Below are 21,905 nucleotides of genomic sequence, written 5' to 3'. Positions count from 1 at the left end.
TACTCATGGTTCTCCAAGAATGTCTCAGTATGTGTGTACAAGTCCAGGAAATAGAGGAATAGCAATGAAAAGGTGCTTTGCCACCTCACACCCACTAGGGTGTAAAGGCCAGAGCACTCATGACCCTCTTTCTTCCTTCTATCTTTTCATGGTTACAAGGAGTCCCATCATGAGTCCATCCTATAATTCTTAGCTCTTCAATAACTTGAATACTGCCTTGAACCTTTCCTGACAAATGCCAGGGGTCAGACTTGATGTGTTTTTTACAGGCTCAGCTGCTGTGTTCTGGTAGCATCCACCCTTTGACAAACTGTTTCTGTTAAGAGACAGTAATGAGCATCTCATATGACGAGGAAGCTGCAGGTTCCCAGCACAGGTATCTTAGTGTTTTCTGCTAAGATGTGGCTGTCTCAAGGTGCATCCCCAGAGCTGAAGAGCAGAGCCCAGGGTAGACAGTGCCAGTGCACTGAGCACAGTGAGCCTTGGGAGGAACAGGAACTGCAGCCGAGGGCTCCTTTCTCAAGGGCATGAAGCTCTTCACTGAGCACAGAGGTGCTGCTCTTCAGCTGCTTAAGACTTTATTTCTGCTCTCTGCTCCCTGTGGATTTATGTTCCAGCACCATATTGTGAATTGTACCTATCTTCAGCTTCAATTAAATTCATGAGTGCAATATGGCAAACACAGCCGTCCTCTGAAGCCAAGAAAACATCAAGGTATTTTAGGGAACATCCACCTACCTTTTACTCTGGTACCTGCCCTCTCCTGCAGTACACTGTAGAATTTATGGAATGATATCTAGTTGTGGTTCTTCTAGTGGAGGCTTCAGGGGTTGACTACAACACAAAAGAATGTGTTTTTATGGTGGCCACGTGAAATGCAGATAGATCCTTTTCTGAGAGCTGTTACAGTGGGAGGCAGAGCCCTGGGGTTGGATCTTCATGAGCTCCAATATAAGGCTTGTGTGTAATTGAGGGCAGGACTAGGACCTGAGGATGGAAATGTGTGAGATAAAAATTGTGTTCCTTACCTAGCAATACCAAATAAGATCATGTTTAATATCTGGGCTAAGGAAAAATTCACATTATTTCATTCTCTTGGACTGAAATTGGCTTTTTGCTTAAAGGCAAGAAGTGTATTGCTATTACATTTATAATTAATGATAACCTAATCTTTGTACAAGCAGATTTAAAGTGAGCTCTTATTTTGACATGTATAAAATTTTATCATTAACATCTTTATATTCCTGAGTGACACATGGCTAATAGCATTGTAGTAGATTAAGTCATGAAGCAAGAGAGATGAATGTAGCTTCAGAATTGCACAGGTGGTTTTTCATATTCTGCTTTTTCATATGTCTTCCCATTATCAGAAGCCTGCCCTTGTGTTCATTTGACTTGATTATAACAAATAGATAACAATTATCTTGCTGAAAGGACTCCTGTTTTTCTTTCAGCATGCCCATCTTTCCAGGACTTTCAAATGTGTTCAAAGTGCTTTCCATGCCTTTTCACTTTGAAAGGTGCTTTTTATTAAAAAAATAATACTTCATAAACACACGAGTACAAAGAAGTGAGCAATAATGAGGAATAGTGCTCACAGTAATCAACTCTTAATGAGTTCTTATTCATCTTAATTCATTTTAATTTATAATTTGTCTTAATTATTGAGGTCAGTGACTTCAGGAGGATGCCACCCTTAAGAGATATTCAGCAGGTATTTTGATGTCCTAGAATGAAATCTATTGCATAGTCTTTATAGTATTTATGAAGATTTGATCTCCACAGAAGGCAGACACCTTCTCAATACTGAGGCTTTTTAATGACTTTGTTTTATCATAAATTAATTTATACTAACGTTATACAAATAAAACTTATTATATTTCTGAAAATTTTTATACAGCAAGTAAATGCAATCAGTCAGAAAGATTAATTATTGCACTTGAAATACAATGGCTTTATTTGCATTCTTATTTTAAATAGTTATGCAGGAAAAGCCAGTATACTGCAGAATTAAAGGCTCTGACAATATAATTCAACTGCATGAAATCTGAAATGGTCTGAAGAAAGCTGGGCACTACCCTGCTTTATGTGTGGAATTACTGGTAGAGTCCAGTGTTTGGGTGACTTAGGGCAGGAGCTGGCTGTTTCTGTCTGCTCAGGCATTTCAAATTCAATCTGTGCCAAAATTTGAACAGTGTGTGAAGTTTCAAGCCCTTTTAAGTAGGTGCACTTTGGAGTGGATGCTCAATCTGCATGATTTATATCATTTTGTCTTAGCTTTTCTCTAGAGGTGGACATTTGAGTTGATGGGAATTTTTAATAACCTCTGTTGGGGCAGAATTTTGCCCCAGGGTGTGCTATTCATTCTTGCAGTATTCTATGTGCTCAGGCACTCTTGTAGAGACAGAATATCACACTCCACATGGTCATTCCTGCTGCCATAGCTCTGGCAGCCTTCACTCTGGTATGTATTGTAGCTTATGCAATGGCTCTTAGATTCCATTTTAAGTAAAATGCATCCTAAATATTGACGCTAGGTATTCCAGCTGCTTGCAGAATTTTCCCATCCTGCCTTGTAAAAAGTAAAAAAACCCATGAAACTGAAGGTAGTTAATAATAAATAAATATCTTTTAAAAAATGATTGCATTCAATGTTCTTCCTAGAAATGGAGGGTAAGAGAGTGAAAGATGAAATAGCATCCCAGGGTTTAGTGTTGCTGAGAACAGAAAGGTGCTTGTTTGCTGTGGATATGGGAAAGCATTTTTCATATATGTTATTTTTCAGTGAGTTAAGAGATCAAACCCAGTCCTGTTACAATCCCACTGGTAGATATTTTGGGAAGATTTTTTGCAGAAAATGAGAACTGCAAGGATACACTGTTCATAGTGGATTCTCTATGTTCAGGATCAATGTCCCTAACCATGTCACTAGTTTAATGATCATCATAAGCCAAGTTAGGTTTGTGCTGCCTTCAGAAAGAGAAGTTTCTCTGTCACTTCACTATTTGTCATCCTAATGAGTAGGATCAATCCAGCTACCCCACTAACAAATAATTCTTCCCCTTCCCCACGAATCAAGAAATCCTTTCTTACAGTCATCAGCCAGCTCAGCAGGTGGATTCAGATCACTGCTCAGCCCCCCAGGCAGGGAGAGGGCAGTGGGAGAATCCCTTCATTCCTTGGCTGGAGCCAGCTGTGAAGAGCACACTGAGGATTGATGGAGGTGCTCCTGGGCTGCAGAGATGGCACAGAGCATTCAGAGGCTGCTGTGGGAGCAGATGGACCAAAGCACGTGACAGCCATGGCACATGAATCCAGGTGGCTTAGTAAATGAGAGACTGAAGAGCAGGGAACCACAAACCAACCAAATAAGCTTTCACATTAAGAATAAGGCACAAGATGCAGGGAGTATATTGGATTTAGGAGGCTGGCTAAGGTAATAGCTGAAGAGCAGAAAGCCTTTAGAGACAGAACAAAAGACACGGAGAATTTTCTTACCAAGACTATTTCATGTGTCAAACATCTGGTGTTCAGAAACACCAAAACTCCATCTAAATAAAGGTAATATGAGGAAGCACTTTGGTTTTGACCTTCTTCATTAATTCCTGACCCAAACCCATCTATTCTAATACAATGCCACTAAACTATCCGGTGAGCTCTCAGACTATAAATGAATCAAAATGAATCTGAGACCCTATTATGTGGAAATGTCATTTCTGATAGGATATCCTATTTTTCTTTGAAAATTGGCCCCTATTGCTTTAACATTACAAAGGCAGCTTATTAAGTAGGAGCTATGGGAAAATCCTTCCTGGTAGGATTACTAATTATCCAAACTTAAAATGTAACCCTGTTCCAACCTTATTGCTTCTTTATGCTTTGGGCTTCTTTTGAAGGTGTCTGTCTTATAAAGGAATGTGTTAAATATTCTGCATTTGCAATTGCCATTTCTTTAAAAAGGAGGTGTTAGTGAAGGTTTTCCTCTACAGTCATTTTTTTAAACAAACATGATTTTCTTCTTGGCATTGTCTCTTTGTGGCAGGAAATGAGCTGCCTTGTGCTCCCCTTTGGGTTTATTTGATACTCCTCTCAGGTGCTTGACTTGGGCCAGCAAGTCAAGATGAGAACTCCACCAATATATTCAATATTTAGCACAGAAATTAAACATACCCCACCACATGTCAGCTTTGGTAGTATCTAATTATAAAAAATATTACTAAAATATTGTCCATCTGAGTATACTTCTTTCTCTGTGTAACACAAAGGGTTAGTACGTTATTATGGTGCCACATTCAGCTCATATTTCACAGTGAAGTAAATCCAAAATCACTTTATTGACACTGATAAAACAGATGGCTAAACCCAAGCTAGACAGAAATGTAATTATATCTGCAGTGTTAGAGGTGAAGGTGTGTTATTAGACCACCTCCCTCTTCTCTTTGAATAATGTGTAGGTCATTCATAACGTAAGGATTGCACTGACAATATCAAATGTCACTCCAGCTTCTTGATGGGAAGGAGTATATAGTGTAAAAGTGAATATGCACAGAACAATGGAGAGCTGCTAATTAGCCATTATAGGATTCTATTAATCTCTTCAATCAACTAAAAGAATTACAGTCATTTAAGTCTGTTTGCTGTGAGATGGAAAGAAGGCTTAACCAAAGCCTGTGGGCTGACTATAGCTAAAGGAAAATCAGATTCTGTGCATCTAGCTACATCTGTTGGTTTTCCTGGAGGAGGTCACAGCCATCTCCAGATAGCACCAGCTCAGGCCATTCCAGAGTGCTGGGTGTGTTAGCACACATTCTACCAGAGGCCTGGCAAGCTGCCCATGCCCAAGCATGCCTCTATCCAGCTAAAGTGATTTGTGTTCCTAGCAGGAATTTGGAATTGGAGGTTATGAATAGAAAAATTCCAGCCCAGATTGCTTCAGCATTTTCCTGTTGCACTGGTTCATGTGATAGGCTCTATCTCCTGTGCCTTCCTGTGCCTTCCTGTGGCCATCAGCTGGAGCAAGTGGCTGTGCAGAGAGGACCAGCCACATCCCACCCCCCTGTGGGTTGCCCATCCCCTCAGGGCTGTGCCATGTTACCCCACCAGTTTGAAAGCTGGAAACCTTAAACTGTTTTTTAAGTTTCTAATGTTCACAGTCCTGGTTTTAATCTTTCTGATGTGTAATAATTATATTTGCTCCAGCGTGGTTTTCCTGAGATGATGGGCACCTTCATTTCCCTCTGACCCAGTGAGCTCATATGTCAACAATACTTCCTTTTTAATTATTTGATGTGTAATTGTTACCCATGTCATCAAATATGGTGAGCAACTGGGGTTAAGGCTTCTGAAGGGAGTTAGAATGAAAATGCAGAAGAGGAAAACAGGAGGAGAAGCACTAAAGGACAGTTAACAAGAGAGAAGTGAAGTAGCAGTGGGCATAAAGGTGGAGACATACTGCCACCATGCAGTGATGATGATAAAAAGAAAACTAACCACACTTTGCCATGAATTTCTGGTGCAGACCCATCCTTGAAATTGGTGGGAATTCAATGAACTGGAGAGCATGTTATCTCTAATGTATTTTTTGGCTCACAGATCACAATTAAAGTTAAATTCTGCCTTCTGCAAAATTAGCTCAGACACACCGGTCTGCTGCAGCCAATCCTTTACCTTGGTTGGTCTCAGTTGAGCTAAAACTACACAAGGAAAAAACCCAAATTATAACTGTGGAGCTTCTCTTGTGGGATTAAATGCAATTGCTATCGTAGCAGAAGCTATTTTCAAGGAAATCTGGGATGTATGGGTTACTTTTCAGAAGAGAAAATACTGTTTTACAGGTTCTTTCTATAGATTTCTATGATTACTGTAGATAATTCTATTCAAATGTCTTGGCTGTGAAAATCTTGATATAAATGCTATGAGATTATGATATTCCAAATATTATATAGAATAAATGTTACCACTGAAATATTTTTAAATTCCGGCATTTCTGCAGGCTGCAGCATTTTGCTAAGAAGAGCATACACTTGTCAAATGTTTTGAATTCTGTATTATTCAGTAAATGAGCATGTGGTTAATTAAAGTAGCATTACTATACTGTGAGGTGACCAGATTGCAAACATATCTTTAACAATTGGCCCTTGTAAATAAAATAGAAGAGAGCTGATTAAGATCTGAAAATGTCAATAGATGCAAAAAGCCACCTTAGAGCGTTACCTTATAAAATAAAAGGAGAGAAGTAATGACATGGTCAATATTAACTGCCATCAGCTGTAAAGAAATCAGATTGTCAGGGATCTATAAAATTCTTGCCAAAGTAGAACCTCATTTACACATACAGATCTTCATACCCTTTGCTAAGAAAAGCATATGTGACAGCTTAGAGGTTTTAGCTGCCAAAGATCTTTCACTCTGAATACAGTAAATGTCACATCTATTTATTTATCGTTAAATTTTGCTAAGTATCTGTAGAAATATTTGGATTTTTTCTATCATAATGTAGATGTTTAAAAGGAAAAGAATCCAGATTATAATGCAGCTGTAGCACCAAACCATATGTCTGCTAAATGGGAGCAAAAATACACCACTGAATTACTGGGAGTAAACATAACCTGGATGCTATCTTCAGAAGAATAATAAATGGATTATATAAATATAGGGTATTGCCATAAAATCACACAATCAGACAATAGTAGCCATCAGGCAATAGATTATTTCATATGCTGAAAGTAATCACAGTTGTATAGCAATTTGCATTTTCTAAATGCCAGATGGAAAATATTAACTGGTAAATCTTGGCAAGCACAGTTTTTCTGCCAACTGCAGTGGTGGTCATAACAATATCCAGGCCTTTTTTAAGAGCTAAATAGAGGAATAAGGCAGCCATCCTACACCCCAGCTTTATTAGAATCTGCCTGGAGTCCCAGGTGCTCAAAACAGTCTTGTTTGTCTTCAGTTTGAGTCTTCAACTTCTTTCTTGTAAGAAGACATATAAGGGTGATTTACTGGTATATTAGGTGGCACTGCACTGTGCTGTGCAAGAGCAAATGGTCCAGTGGGATACTCAATAATATTCAATGTTATAAATAATATTTGGCTTGAGAGAGAACTCAGATCAGAGTGGCTGTTGTGGTTGCCTGCTCTTTTGCTTAGAAGCAGTTTCATAAGCCCGTTTGGATTCTACATTATTGTGTGAAAGGGAAAAAGGTTAATAACTTTAATCAGAAAGGCTTGTGTGTTTGCTCAGTCTGGTAAAACTTACTGGGAGTAATTGTCAACTGAATTTTCACATTGGGGGTCTCTTCTGTTCTTTTTATATAATGTGAAGGAGAGGAGGTTTCTTCATCCCATCCACAGCCATCTTCAAACTGAGCAAGAGCTGATTATCCTTGAACTTAAATTGTTTGTAAATCAGCATCCCAGGGGAACAGGCTCTCAGTGTTTATAATTGTAGTGCTTAGAATTGGAAATACAATAATTTGTTTACCTCAAAACTGGCCAGATTTATCAAGATTTCTTATTACTGCATACTGAACTAGCTCTGCCCCTGGGAACTCTGATCTAAATGATATCAAGTGAAGACTTCCTCTCCTCAAATTTTATGTATGAAACAAAGAGCAACTCTGAGTATCTCTTTTTTTTTGTTCTACAGATGATATGGAAGCAATTCCAGTCAAGCAGTTTGTTAAACACATCAGTGAGCTGTATTCTAATAACCAGCACGGGTTCTCAGAAGACTTTGAGGTATGATTTAATGACCCACCTTTAAAATGTTGTTTTCCTAAAGTTAATTGTGTATTAATAATTGGGGACCATGTGACATCTGTGTGAGGCTGTCATGTCAGGTAAATGCAGTGCTCAAATGTATCAGAAGAAACAGGATGATACCAATTTTCCACCAGCTATGAGCAGTGTGGAACTGGACATTTACAGATGCTTTCTAACCACCACAGATTTGGTGCCTTTAAGGAGGAGCCCTCCTGGGTTTTTCTTAAATAGGAAAAGCTGCTTGCAAGCCCCCAGGAAAAACATGAAGATACAAACAGTCATTTTTAACTTGAGGGTTTTCTTACAACTATTTTGCTCTTCTTGCTGCAGAATTTGCTTCTCTCGGTCATCTGAAAAGTCATATATCCCTCCAGTGAAACAGTGCTTGCAATGAATAAAATAGTAGAATTTGGTCTTTGATGAAAACCCAAACTGTGAGTTAGTTCCTTGAGTCCTTGTTCATGCTCTGTTCAGACAGGAGAGACTGCTATTGAAGCCATTTATTATTTTCTTCCAGTAAAACCAAGGAGAAAGGATTTGGGGTTTAGTTGGTGGTATTTACCTAATGTGACTATTTTTAAATTTTCATCTTGTTACATGTATAGAACAGATTCTGACCTATAAATATGCTGTCATTTGGAGATAATTCCAATGGAGTAAAAGTAGTTTTTTACCTCTGGGTTACCAAACCCATATTATGCAAGCCTGGTAAACATCATGCAGCATAAGACAGCAGAGTCAGACTTTTCCTTCACTCAGTCTAATCAGTCACTGCTGAACATTTGGAAGTACTGAGAAACAGGAGAAGCCCCAGGAAACCACGTGGAGTTGCACTTCTGGCTTCTCCATGAGCAAAAGAAAGTGTGTTTGCCTGCTGCCTGTGAACCAGAGCAGCAGCTCTGCTTGCAAACAAGGCACTGAACCCAAATAGGTGGCCTTATATCTACAGCTTCTTTGCTTACTGCACTGTAAAGACAAGATTGTATGCAGGAATTGTTTTTAATGGGATCATTTAAAACGTTTATTGTTGCTGTTTGGTTACTGTCTATAAAGAGTGTCTGCTTTGTCTGATGCCAAAAAAGCGTTGTGTAAGTTAGAAACATTTTGTATTCATGAGGAAGGCAAATGTGTAAGGTGTTAAAGTGATTTAGTTCAATTGACTGCTGGCTGGATGGCTGAGCAGGAATATTGAGGCATTTAACAATGTTGATGGTATTCAGGACAAACATTTATTCTCCAGAGAGTAGAATTTGATCAGGATGATCAAATGCAACTCACTCTTCTCAATTATTTATGAATTGTGACCCCAGTGCTATTCATCACAGCTGGGTTTTACACCATTTAATTATTCAAAATAATCAACAACACATCTGTAAACTTGATCTGGCTTTAAGCAAGCTTTGCTTCAGCTGTCACAGAATCACTGCTATTAACAAATGTTGGACACCTTCTGCCTGTGTTTTAGCAAAGAAAAACACTGCTCTAATAGCCTTATTTTTTCCCTTCCTCCTGGAGTTCCCTGCTGTGAGTGCTGTGCTGTGGCAGCTAGTTGGAGAGAGCTTTGGCCAATTAGGCCCATTCTGGGGAGCATGGGGTCCCCTCCAAAGAGAAGTTAAACTCCAACTGCACTGCGTGCACCAAATTCTATTCTCCTTGCTGGCTTAAAACTTGGAGTGTCTGCTTTGAAGTCAGGATAGCTACTCCAGATTCATTTCTCCATAGCTGAGGGCTCAGCTTCCTAAATGTAAATGAAATCTCCTGCTGGAGTAAGGAGTAGCAATAGGAACAAGGTGATCTCTGTTTGGGATGAACCTCCCAGCTCCCCTTCAGTGCCGGTGTTCTGCCCTGCTGAGGCCTCGTGGGCCTGATTTGAAACCCAGGATTTTTCACAGAACCTATATGTAAAATGTTTCTCAAGTGCCCAGACTGACTCAGAGGTCAGAGCCCCAGCTTGGTCAGTGGCTGAGGGACAGTGGACCCAAGGTTACATTTATTTAGTAGCTGTTGGAGTGGCTGCAGTGCAGCTTCTCACATCCAGTCAGATCCATGGTCCATGTGCTGGAGTTGCATCTGCCAGCTATGAGGAAGAGTTAGCTAATGCTTTATGGAGAAATAATAAGATCTCAGCTAAAACAGATCATGCAGGGCTGCTAGCCTTGGGTGGAAAGCACCACAGCCATATCGTGCCTTCATGCCTGTGGAACTTTTGAAAAGGGGTGATGGATTCTGCAGTCATACAAAAAAATACAGCTAAAGGGGGAAGAAAAGAGGATGGTGAGGAGATGCTGAAATAATGTGATCAATACTGCAGAATAAATAAAGGCAGCCACTGCATGAGATTTTGTTTAAAAAAGAAAGAAATTGATCAAAAATCTCCTCAGAAATTTCTGTTGCAGGAGGTTTAAGGTAGAAGCTGCAAAAGGAAAGACTAAGCTAGGCACACACATACACTACCCAATGTGGAAGGTGAGCATCCTCCACTTGTTTGTTGCTAGATTTTGGTGTCACTTCCTGTGTTTTTGGCAGCATATTTAGGGCTGTGTTAGGTTGGTTTTTACAGGAAGATTCCTTTAAAAGTAAATTGTGTGAATACTCCCTCCTCCTCTTAAATTGAGCTGTAATTACAGCTAAATATTTTGTGAATGTGCTTAGGAAGCATTTTTTGTGCAGAGGAAAAAAGGACTTTGAACTCACAAATCTTCCCTTGGAAAGTACATCTGAAATGAATCCTTATTCCCTTTGGGTAATCGTAGTGCAAGTAGCCAGCTTTATTGTCTGATGATAGCTGGGCTTTCTTGTATATGGAGAATTTTAAAGATTTCCTTTGAGTCCTGTGTATTTTCAATTTTTGATATAAACTGGAAATACAGAACCCAATTTAATACTTGAGAAACAAATAGCTTTTTAAAATAAAGATCCTGCATCAACAGTGCTGGTCTCTGACATAACTCTTTGTATTCAGCCTTGGAGTTGTTCAGTAGTAGACTAAAAACATTCAGGGGAGGTTTTTGCTTGCTCTCAGGTGGCTCCAGCACTGTCTTGCTGTGGTGTACAGGATGAGGTACCACACTTTTACAGGGGACTGGGGCAGGAGTTCAGGGCAAGACTGAACAGAGACTGAAAGGCTTCCTGAGCCACAGATTATATCTGTTCCTTGTCTAGCCAGAGATTTTCGTGGCATCATTACATTTAACAGTCTTTGACAGACCTTTCTTCAATAAATTTCTAATTGTCTCTTGAACCCTTTTAGGCTTCTGGTGTCCAAAGCATCCCATGGCAATGAATTCTATAATTTGTTCCACAAGAACAGACTTCCTTTTGCTTTTAATTCATATTGAATAACTTCTTTTGGTGCCTTCTACTTTTTGCATTACAAAGTGCATCCCTGTTTACTCACATGATCCTGTCTGCCTTTATAATCCATTTTTAATCCCTTAATAATCCATTTTTAAATCTGAAGAAATCTAAATTATTCATTTCGTTTTTTGGGGGAAGCCACTCCAGACTTGCAATGAATTGTCCCTTCTGTACCTTTTTATCTTCCTTTACCATAACCTTGTCAAGATGGGAAGACCTCAGCTGTACACAGAATATGGCAGGTGGTTTTAATGCAGAGTTCAGTGATATTTTCAGTTTTCTATTACTTTTCTCCTTCCTAGAATAGTATTTGGTTTTTAAAAACTACTGAGCACTCAGCTGACACCTCCAGAAAACTACTGAGTGTGACCCCAAGGCCTCATCACTGTATGGCAATAGCAAATTGGGAACCTGCCAGCATGTATGTATAGTTAGGGTTGTTTTTCTCCAAGTACATCACTTGGCATTTATCAACATTGAATTTCATTTGCCATTTTGTCACTCGGCCACTCAGTGCTGTGAGATTGTTCAGCTTCCCTTCACAAATAGCTTTCATTCTAATTATCCTGAATAATTTGGTATTGTAAACACACTTTTTCTCCTCTGCAGTCCACTTATGAATAGGTGAGGTCCCAAAAGGTCCCACCAGTGAAAGTTGAACACTGGAAATTCCTGGGCAGGTGAGTCTCACCTCTACCCTGGTAGTGCACAAAGGAGAGTTTTCTTTTTCCTCCAAAACCAGAACAGGTTTTTAAGTAATATTTTCTGAGAGGCCTTTTCACACATTCTGGAAAGTGATATGCTGCTCTCTTTTAGGCAGCCTGTAAACTTCTTCAGGGACCTCTCCCCAATGTGTTCAAGGCATTCACTCGCTCTGCTCCTCAACTGTGGAGTCTTGCAGTTTGCCCCACAGAGAAGTCAAATATAGTGGGCTGCCTATAACCCCTTCTGGATCTCAATTTAAAAACTGATGTCACATTTGTCATCCTCTATTCCCCTGATAGCCTGACTATATAGGACATGTGCCCTCCAAATTCCTGTATCAAAAAGAGTGTGAAGTGCCACCTCCCACAGCAGAGCTTTTCACTCCCTCCCCCTGGCCGGTTACTGGAATAACACAGTAAGTTTTTTTGAGTAATCATGTCCTTTTGCTCTAAGAAAGGAACACTAAGCCAAGAAATCACCTTCCATCCCCAAAGCTAACTGTGAATTTTTACAGTTTAATGCAGCATTTGGATTTCTGAGCTCAGGGAGTTTTACTTCCCTCCTCTGTAATTCTGGAGTGGGCTGGTCAGTGCTGCTGCAGGAGCAGTTAGAGAGGGGAATGCAATCTCTGCAGACCTCTCCTGCCTGTGGCCGTGTGAGCACAATGATTCATTGCCAATTTGGAGTCTGAACAGGCTCGCTGAACTCAGAGGCAGGCTGTCTAGCTCCCTCATCACATAAATTGAAAATATCTTTATACTCCAGTGGCACCTTCTTCTAAATGGCCTGAAATGTAAGAAAATAACATAAATCTATATTTCCAGCCATGTGGCAGGGATTTGCTAATGTTATTCTCATGGTTGCTGCTGCTCAGGGCAGGGGTCACTGGCTCTTTTTAACTGGGGACCTCAGAACATTAGCAGTGGGCTGCATTGAAAACAGATAATGCTGCACTTTGCACACTTCTTGAGATACTAAAAACCCAGTGCAGTTATCCAGGCATCCCTTACAGATTAGACACAGCTCACACCAGGCACATGCTTATAGCTGCATCTATACCAAGGAATTTGGCAGCAGAAAGATGCCATTTCAAAAGCATGCTGCTAGCAGGCAATACTGCATTGGGAATGTTTTATAACCTGGCCCAAAATTGCCTTAATTAGAGGTATTCTCATCCTTGGCATTGCTGTACTGGAACCAGAGGGAAGCAGCACTGTGAAGCTGGAGGAGGAAGGATTGCTGCAGAACAGGGCCTTCCTGGAGTTCTCAATTCTTACCTCAGTGCTTCACCTACCCTGAGAAATTGGCATTGTGAATTAAGAGATGAAGAGAAGCAGTAAAAGAAGTTCAGATATCTGGGGTTTCTATCACTAACCACAGCACCACAGCCATTCCCAAGGGTTGTGCCTGGAAGATCCCCTTGGATGAGCCATTGGCTGGGCAATGCAAGGTTTTGGTCAATAACACCTCTGCCCCACCATCCTTTCCTCTCTCATGCATTTTGCAGGAGTTTTTAGCTGTCTATTGATGTTATTCCTGTGTTGAGTCCTTTTGGTTTGTTTATTTTCACCTCTTTCTAGGCTGTCCCCAAGTCACCTCTCTCGTGCTGTTGGAGAGTTTATACCAGTGCTAAATTATTACAGAAATCTACACTGTTCCTGGGGGATATCTTCAAATACTATCTGCAGTCTCTGTTGGTATGCTGTCTTCATGTTTGCTGTGATAAAACAAACAGAAAGAGCACTACCACAGAATTCTTGTAATTTGGGATTAAAATAATAGATCAAAACTGATATTGGGGGTGGATGCTTCCATGCTGAAAAATACCAAGGTTAATATCAAAATACAGCTATGGATCTTCTCAGGTTTAGTTGCTCAGATGAGGGTCCTTTCTTTGCTGTGACTCCTCATTGCTATTCATAGGCTTTCACAGTTCAGCCCCTGCCAGGACATCAGCCTGAAGTAATGGGAAACAGCAGCAGCAGTGCTTTGTAAGGCCAAATCAAGAGACCGAGTTCCTGCTCAGCCACTGTAGCAAAAAATCCTGCTCAGAACCTTCTACTGCCAGCAAGACACTGGAGCAGTTTGATTTTACACTTAAATGGAAATTCTTTGAAGTTTAGAAGAAACTAATCTGTAACTTGTTTCAGAAAGGCAATTAAAATGGGTCGTTAAACCTGGGTGTATCAAATTCCAATTAGCATTAGCATGGACAATATAATTAAAAGGTAAATTAGCCATAATAGCATAGACTAAAACACTTCTTACAGTAACTAACAGTCAATTGAAACCATGTACTTTGGTTTCTAGGGTTGTCAATGATTAAGTTGAAAGGACAGAATAAAGCCTGTATCCATTCATCCTGGGACAGTAATGTGTTCTGGGAAGTTAAACATGAGGAGCAGCAGTGTGCAAGCCAGCCATCATTAAAATCAGTGGAGGAGACTAAGCAGGATTAAGGAAAGCCAAAGGAAATATTCTAGAGATGAAAAGTTTATGGATGAATTATGAATGTGGTGATACAAACACTATGGGTCCTACTCCAAGGTGCCAGTAAGAGTTTTGTGCCTGCTGGGAGAGGACTTTGTTTAGGCTGAGCTGCAGTGAGCAGCCCTGACCTGGTGACCTGCCTGCAAACGTGAGTTTTAGTAGTAATGCAATCATGGTGATGTTTTTAGTGCAACTGAAGGACTTGGTAGCCAGTAAGGTTTAGAAATCCCAGGGTGTTCATTGCATAAGCAACAGAAAATGCTGGGAAAGTAAATATGTGATATACATAAATGTGGTAAAATGGCATAATAAAGATGGGGACTTTTGGAGACTTTCTCCAGGGTGTTATTTATTAACACTGGGGTGTCCTCTTCTGCCAAGGGGTAAATAATACTCTGGACAGAGGCACAGATAACAGACTGCAGCTGGTCTTGTCTCCTTGCAGCCTTCTTTGCTTTGATGAAAGGCAACCAGCCCAGCTTTAATAGCAGAGGAATGTGAAGTTATGCCTTACTGGCTGCTGGGGGGAGCCTGTGGTTTAGTAATTTGCTGTTAGGATTTGGAGAGATGAGCCTCAGAGGGTAGGAGAGCGTGGATACCCACCCTCTGCTCTCAACCCCATCTGGGTTTTGGCACAGCCAAACCCAGGCCAGGGTGGAGCTGGAGGATGTGCTCAGTCCCCTTCTCATTGACAGCTTCAGTGTCCCAAAGCCTTGGCTGTGTCCTGGACTGGAGGGGAGGGATGAAGACTTCAAGAAGACAAAAATAGCTGAGGTATATTGGCAAGGGGGAAGCTTTTCTGTAACAGTCTCCTTTTGCTATGCTTCTGCATTGTGAAGATATAGGAATCCACCATTACAACGGCTTTCCAGAGTATTAAAAAACATTTAGAATGCTATGTGTTAAGAAAAGCCATTTTCAGATCATCAGCTCTCACAGCATCAGACCTCTTTTTCCACTGCTGTGTTTTTCACCATCTTAGCTTAATCTTCCTCTTCTATTAACGTTATATTGGCCAGCTGGGAACATGTACAGCTGAGGAAACAGTCACCATCAACATAAAAAGGTTAATTAAAATGATTAACCTCCCCAACAATTCCCTTATGGAAAAATCCTATAGAATTTAATAGAAAATGATACATTTACTATGTAGTATTTAAACTGTCAGAGAAAATTCCTTAGCAGGGAGGTAATTCCCTATTAAATTCTATAACTTCTCAGAGTATTCTCCACAGAACCTTATTGGATTAATCTGTATTAAATTCTACAGCATTTGGCATAAATTTTTCAATGCCAATAGCTTCCAAAAAAATTTTATAGTGATGCAGGGATGTAGGGTTTGATGTGAGGCTTTTCAGAAGCAGACAGGGTATTTTTTAGGAGTGACCAGTAACAGTACAGCAGTGATGCTGTATGATTTCTAAATGAAAATATAGATAAAGCAAAATTACATTAAATCAAGCTAACATGTAAATATCGCTGCTCTTCCAGCCATGACTTAGGCTGAACTGATCCTGCCTATTGTGTTATCTGAAATCCCTTGCTTACTGGAGCTGACAGGCAGAATTAGGGGAAGAGCACACTTTAATATGGGTTTTTTTGTTCTATAGAAGTGGAACTATGAAAATTCCATTAGGGCCAGCTGAGAGTTTTGCTTGATTCATCTTTGTCTTTGCTCAGCTCATCTCCTTGAGCACAGTATGTTTCTCCCTGTGGAGGGTTGGGAAGAGAGAGAGAAGCAATTGTTATTTGAGAGTGTCACATGGATATAAAAGCTATAAAACATACAAGGTTTTAGTATACTTTGCACTTTTAAAATGTAAATGTTGGGGAAGATATCAAAATTGCTATGCAAGTCCTTGGTGAAATGTCTGCATAATGCTGAACTCCTACATCTGCTGTTTGTATAGCATTTCTTGTGATAATTTTTCTCTGTCACTTAGCTCGTGATCTTTGTAGCAGCTGTGAGCTCCTAATGACTTTGCCTCTTAGGTTCTATACTGTTATTTTTAAAGTCTGAAGTACAAAGTAATTTGGCACTTCCTCACATATCCTGGGGGGAAATTGGTTCTGTTTGGTGCAATTTCTGAGAGTCACAAAAGATTTGAATAAATATAATTTCTTCCACAACTTCGTAAACTTCAAATTTTAATTTTTTTTAAAAAAATATGTCTTTAAATGAAGAATATTTATGCTAGTGATAAAAAGAGTGTTCTCTTTTTCAGGAGGATTATGGTTAAACAGATACTAAAAAGGTGTATCTTGGAACTGAAAAGACTCCTGAGTGCTTCACTTTGTAGGGCAGTCTCTGAAGGGTGTAGCTCTCTAGGAGAGTGGCTGCTTCACTTTAGTGTCAAAAAAAGGACCCTCCATTTCCTCATTTCAACAGCTCTGTATTCTGTTGTTGAACAGAGGAAGGGGTGGGTTAAGAACTTAAAAATTCCAAGGGAATTGGATATTTAACCTACAGCCCCAGCTAGACAGACATCTGCATCTCTGGCTTCATGAGCACCCTCTGCTTTGTAAATGCACATGGATGCAACCTTCTCTTCACTGGATCAGGGCTGTTAATCAGCATCCAGGCAGTGGTATTTAAAGCCCTCATTGTTATCTTCAGAGATCTCTTATTTATGCTTTACAAAAGGCATCTCTCTGCAGAGAACTAGCAAAAGGTCAGTGCCAAACTTAAATGTCAGAAACCCCATTTTGAGAGGTTATAAGCAGATAAGTTGTCCAGCCATCCAAAGTCTTCTGTTGAAATGGTTTTTTTGTTCTTAGTTTGTTACACTGCACCGCATCTGAGGGACCCTATCTTAGCTCCCCAAGGAGGGAGAGAGTGAGGCATGGCAGGAGATGCAGAAGGTGATGGACTGGTGGTCAGAGGGGACAGCTGGGTGCTCAGGGTGCTCTCAGCTGGGTGCTCAGGGTGCTCATCTGTCCCCAAGCCTGTGGAGAGGAGCATGACCAGGGACAGCTGACACAGCTTAGTGTGAGACCACAACATACAGGACAATACTGAAAGACTCTGTGTTTAACCCAGCAACTAAAATATTGATACTTTGAACATGGTTTCTATGAGCTGTTCCAAAAGGAGAGAAAGCTCAGGTTTTTTTGGACTGACAAATTTCCCATGTGAATAATCTTTCTGCCTAGGAAGTGCAGCGCTGTACGGCTGACATGAACATCACTGCAGAGCATTCCAACCACCCCGACAACAAGCACAAGAACAGATACATCAACATCCTGGCCTGTAAGTAAGCACTGGCCTAAGCACAATGAATAACCCAAGAGGGCACTCTCCTCTTGCAGGGTGTGTGTGTGTGACTAGGACAGGCAGGTGGCCCAGGGTACATTATTACATAGGTTGTAATAAATATGTGAAAGTGTGCCTGGGAGATCCTTTCCCTGTTAAAGGCAGTGAATGTTTTCACTTCTCTGGGGCCAGAATTTCACTCCAGCTTTTGTTTTGAAATGTTTCACAGTTTGAATGTCCAAGCATCGTTGTAGAAGTTTGGTATGAAATTTTGCAGAGGAATAACTGGGATAAATGGATGATCAAAGCTCTCCTGCCTGCTAATGCCTGAAAACTGGCCTAGGGGAAGTGCATGGAGGAGCAAAGAGTTTTACTGATGATTCCTGGGATTACCCTACAGTCCCAAAGGTGCTAAATCTTACACAGTGTATCTGCTGTATTTCAAACTGCTTTAGCTCTGTGTAGGATTTGGACAAATAGTGATCTTTGTAGCACAGAGCAGGCTTTGCCTGTATCCCTCTGAGAACTGCAAATCTGGACTCTGCTCTAGAATGCAAATTATCTGGAATGGAAGTGCAGTAACTTTTTCCCTGTTGTTCTCTTATGTGGAATGGATGGCGGATGCAACTGTCACTGTGGTTTAGGAACAGACATGGAGAGCCCACTGGTAAAAAGTTCACAATGCTCATAAACATTGCAGTAAATCTTGAATGCTTTTGATGGCATAGGAAGGAAATGCATGCCTCTAACAGATTTTCAGTAGTAATCAAGGTACTGGCTGAGCACCAATTCCCAGTCCTGTGAAAGACTTGCTGTGTGGCCTTGGGCAAAGGCATTCATTGAGCTTGTCCCAGCTCTGATTTTAGACATAGAAATCTCATCTCTCTAGGTACAGAGATATGACATTGAAGGAGAATTGAAGCAGGCATTTCAGTCCTCCAGATTATCACTGGAGGATCCTCTCTCTCCATTGGTCCTCAAGGAAGGCAAATGAAACCAGTCTTTATGGTTGAAGTTGGCTCCCATGTCTCATCTCTGCGTGAGCTGGAAGCATCTCACAGCCCAGTGCTTCTGCCTAGGAGCAGGACTATGATTTTTTTCCTGCTTTAAGGTGGAGTCAAGCATTTGAGTGAAACAAAAAGAGGAGCTAAAGATCACAGCCTCAAGTCTGTCCTCATGGTGTGATGATGGTGGTGAAGGAGTGAGGACATTCACTGAGCTCCCAGAGCCAGCAGAGCTGTCTGAGCCCAGCACTGAGGGGAGGATAATGAGCTGAGCCAAGCAGAAGCAGCGTTTCACAGCCCTGTGGGGTGCCCTGGCTCTTTGAATCTCACTACCCTGAGTGATGTAGATGATTCTAGAAATTGTGCTCCTGAGGCTCCAGTGCCCTTTAAAGAGAAGCTGTCCCAGCATGAACCACGTACTTTAAGGGATGTGAAGGCTGCAAACCTGCACATGAGCACACGACCAAGAACAGATACTCCCATCTCCCTCTTGACTCCAGTCCAAGGCCAGTCTCTTCTGTGTATTAGTAAGGGCAGCCCTGATACCCAGGAAATGCAGTTCTGCAGCATGTTTCCCTAATGTTTCTCTGCTCTGTTTTTTATCCTGCAGATGATCACAGCAGGGTGAAGCTAAGGCCTTTACCAGGGAAAGATTCTAAGCACAGTGACTACATTAATGCTAATTATGTCGATGTAAGTTGTTTTAATGGTTTTTATCTGCTCTACCTTTGAATCCTTCCACAGGAAGGAAGTATTGTCACTTGTGATGAGATTGTATTTTCCAAGTTCACCTGATAATTTTGCTATAAATTCCTCACTGTTCTGAATTAGAAAAGCACCTTTCTTGTTACCTCTAAAATATTAATTTTTCTGCCATGATACTGCTTTCATCTCACTTGGCATTATGGTTTTCTTTGAAGGGTTACAACAAAGCAAAAGCCTACATTGCTACCCAGGGACCTTTAAAGTCTACCTTTGAAGATTTCTGGAGGATGATTTGGGAACAAAATACAGGAATCATTGTCATGATCACGAACCTTGTTGAAAAAGGAAGAGTAAGAGATTTTCTCCTTTATTAGCAGTTGCTCCTTAACACTTCCCCAAATCACCTGGGCAGAATTTGTTTTAAATGGCTTGGGGTGATATGTACTGGTGCATAACACATAAGTAACACAACACAGGGACACATCCTATTGTATTTGTGGGGTGCCCAATGAAGGAAGGAATGATGACTCTAACTCCATGTTCTCAGAAGGCTAATTTATTATTTTATGACACTATAATATAGTAAAGAATGCAATACTAAACTATACTAAAAATACAGAAAGATGCTAAAAGATAATAATGAAAACTCCTGATTCTCTCCAGAGTCCCGACACAGCTTAGCCCCAATTGGCCAATGAGTGAAAACAATTCACACCAGAAACTAATGAAACAATCACCCGTGGATAAACTATCTCCAAACACATTCCACATGTGAGCAAAACAAAGGAGAAGCAAATGAGATACAATTGTTTTCCTTTTTCTCTGAGGCTTCTCAGCTTCCCAGGAGAAAAATCCTGGGCGAAGCGATTTTTCTGAAAATGTGAACACCACAACATCCTGAGCCATGATTTTTTTTCAAAAACCTCTAGACACAATTAAAAGCAGCAGCTCAGGCCCTTACCCAACTCACCCATCTGTGTCTGTGTTCAGAGGAAGTGTGATCAGTACTGGCCCACGGAGAACAGCGAGGAGTACGGCAACATCATCGTCACGCTCAAGAGCACAAACATCCACGCCTGCTACACCGTGCGCCGCTTCACCGTCAGGAACACCAAGATGAAAAAGGTGAGCCAAAACTTCACTGCTCCCATCCAGGCATCTTCTGGCTTGGGTAGGATGCAAGGCACACCAGAGCAAAACTCAACATTTGTATAGGCAGCCTGGAGAGGCAGGTGGGTGGGAAATAAGTAAGTAAAGACAGGATTACAAGGAACATGTTGCTAAGGTTTAGCCTGTATTTCTTCTTCTCAAGTGCACTGCAGCTTTGGTGTCCTTGTAATTGCTGTTATTACCTCTTCCCACATATATTTTTCCTCAAACTCTGTCTCCACCCATCAGCAGGCAGAGCTGCAGGTTTCTTCTCTCACAGTCCAGCACTTTTGCAGCTGAGCAAGCCAGAAGGGACTGACGATATTTTTATGCTTCTTTTCCCTCCTCTCTCTCGTCTCTGCGCCCCGTTGGTACCCAGGGTCAGAAGGGGAACCCCAAAGGGCGGCAGAACGAGAGGACTGTCATTCAGTACCACTACACCCAGTGGCCTGACATGGGCGTGCCCGAGTACGCCCTGCCCGTGCTCACCTTCGTCAGGAGATCCTCGGCAGCCAGAGCCCCGGACATGGGACCAGTGGTGGTGCACTGCAGGTATGGTGCCTGTGACCAGCCACCCAAGGCAAGCACAGACAGAGCACAGTGTGTGCCCTTCGTGCCACCTAACACAAGCACTGCAGGTTACTAACACAGCAGCAGTGTGTCAGCCCATGGGGTGCGGGTAGACACGAGCTCTACTTTGCCTGCCTCTTAAAACAGCCCCAAAGCAAAAGCTTCCCAGCTGATCCAGGGTTTTGCTATAGCCATGATCCTGAACTTCTGAACTACATTGCACTGGAATTGGAAAGCTCCTTGGTCAAAGGTTGTTTGTAGCCTGCCAGTTCAGTGCATGGACAGGGCAGGATCACCTCTGCTGGGAACCAGCACGGACACCTGGGAATGCAATTGCCAATGAACCACACTCACCCTCACCAGCCCTTGCAGTCATAGCAATAGATCAGTCAATATACTGGTTAAGGGATGTGGTGTTCATCACTGTGTCTGAGGGGGCTGCACAGCACTGTATCAAGGAGGAGAGGATGATGGGGGTTACAGTTCCTTCCTCAGCAGAAATGGAGATCTTTGAAGAGCTCCCATCTTTCTTGGGCCCAGGACTGCCCTCATTCACTGTAAGGAGCACTTCCCAAAGTGCTGGTACCACTTTCATTTCCAGCCCCACTGTGCAGCTTAAGTTTACCTCAAGGTTGAAGGCAGCCAGAGCCATCTCACAGCCTGGAGTGACCTTGGCAATGCAGCATAGCAGCAGCTTGGCAAAGGGTGGACCTCTGTATGGCTTCATCCAGCCAACACCAGTAACTGCAGCAGTGGAAACAGGAGCCAAGTGTGAACAGCCAGAGTGTGAAGTCCAGGACCACAGCAGCCTTATCCTCTTGCTGCTGGCACAGGTGTGATGGCTTGTATTGTGTTCAGCCTCCTCTTGAAGCACAGAAATACCCACGGAAGGGAGGAATTATATACCT

At 41.5% G+C, this 21,905-nt stretch overlaps 1 protein-coding gene across 1 annotated transcript in view; it reads left to right on the top strand.

The window, feature by feature from the left end:
* Window positions 1-21,905, top strand: part of PTPRG (protein tyrosine phosphatase receptor type G) — a 394,955-nt gene that overhangs the window by 356,601 nt on the left and 16,449 nt on the right. The window contains exons 15-20 of the mRNA XM_071439469.1: window positions 7,649-7,740; window positions 17,470-17,566; window positions 19,184-19,266; window positions 19,494-19,628; window positions 20,269-20,403; window positions 20,807-20,979. Of these exons, the coding sequence (XP_071295570.1) occupies window positions 7,649-7,740; window positions 17,470-17,566; window positions 19,184-19,266; window positions 19,494-19,628; window positions 20,269-20,403; window positions 20,807-20,979 (715 nt within the window). The remainder of the gene's footprint in view (window positions 1-7,648; window positions 7,741-17,469; window positions 17,567-19,183; window positions 19,267-19,493; window positions 19,629-20,268; window positions 20,404-20,806; window positions 20,980-21,905) is intronic.

Source organism: Agelaius tricolor, unplaced genomic scaffold, assembly GCF_023055355.1.
Source record: "Agelaius tricolor isolate 1412-34295 unplaced genomic scaffold, bAgeTri1.0.p SCAF_14, whole genome shotgun sequence".
Taxonomy (NCBI): domain Eukaryota; kingdom Metazoa; phylum Chordata; class Aves; order Passeriformes; family Icteridae; genus Agelaius; species Agelaius tricolor.
This window is presented reverse-complemented; position numbering and strand designations above follow the sequence as displayed.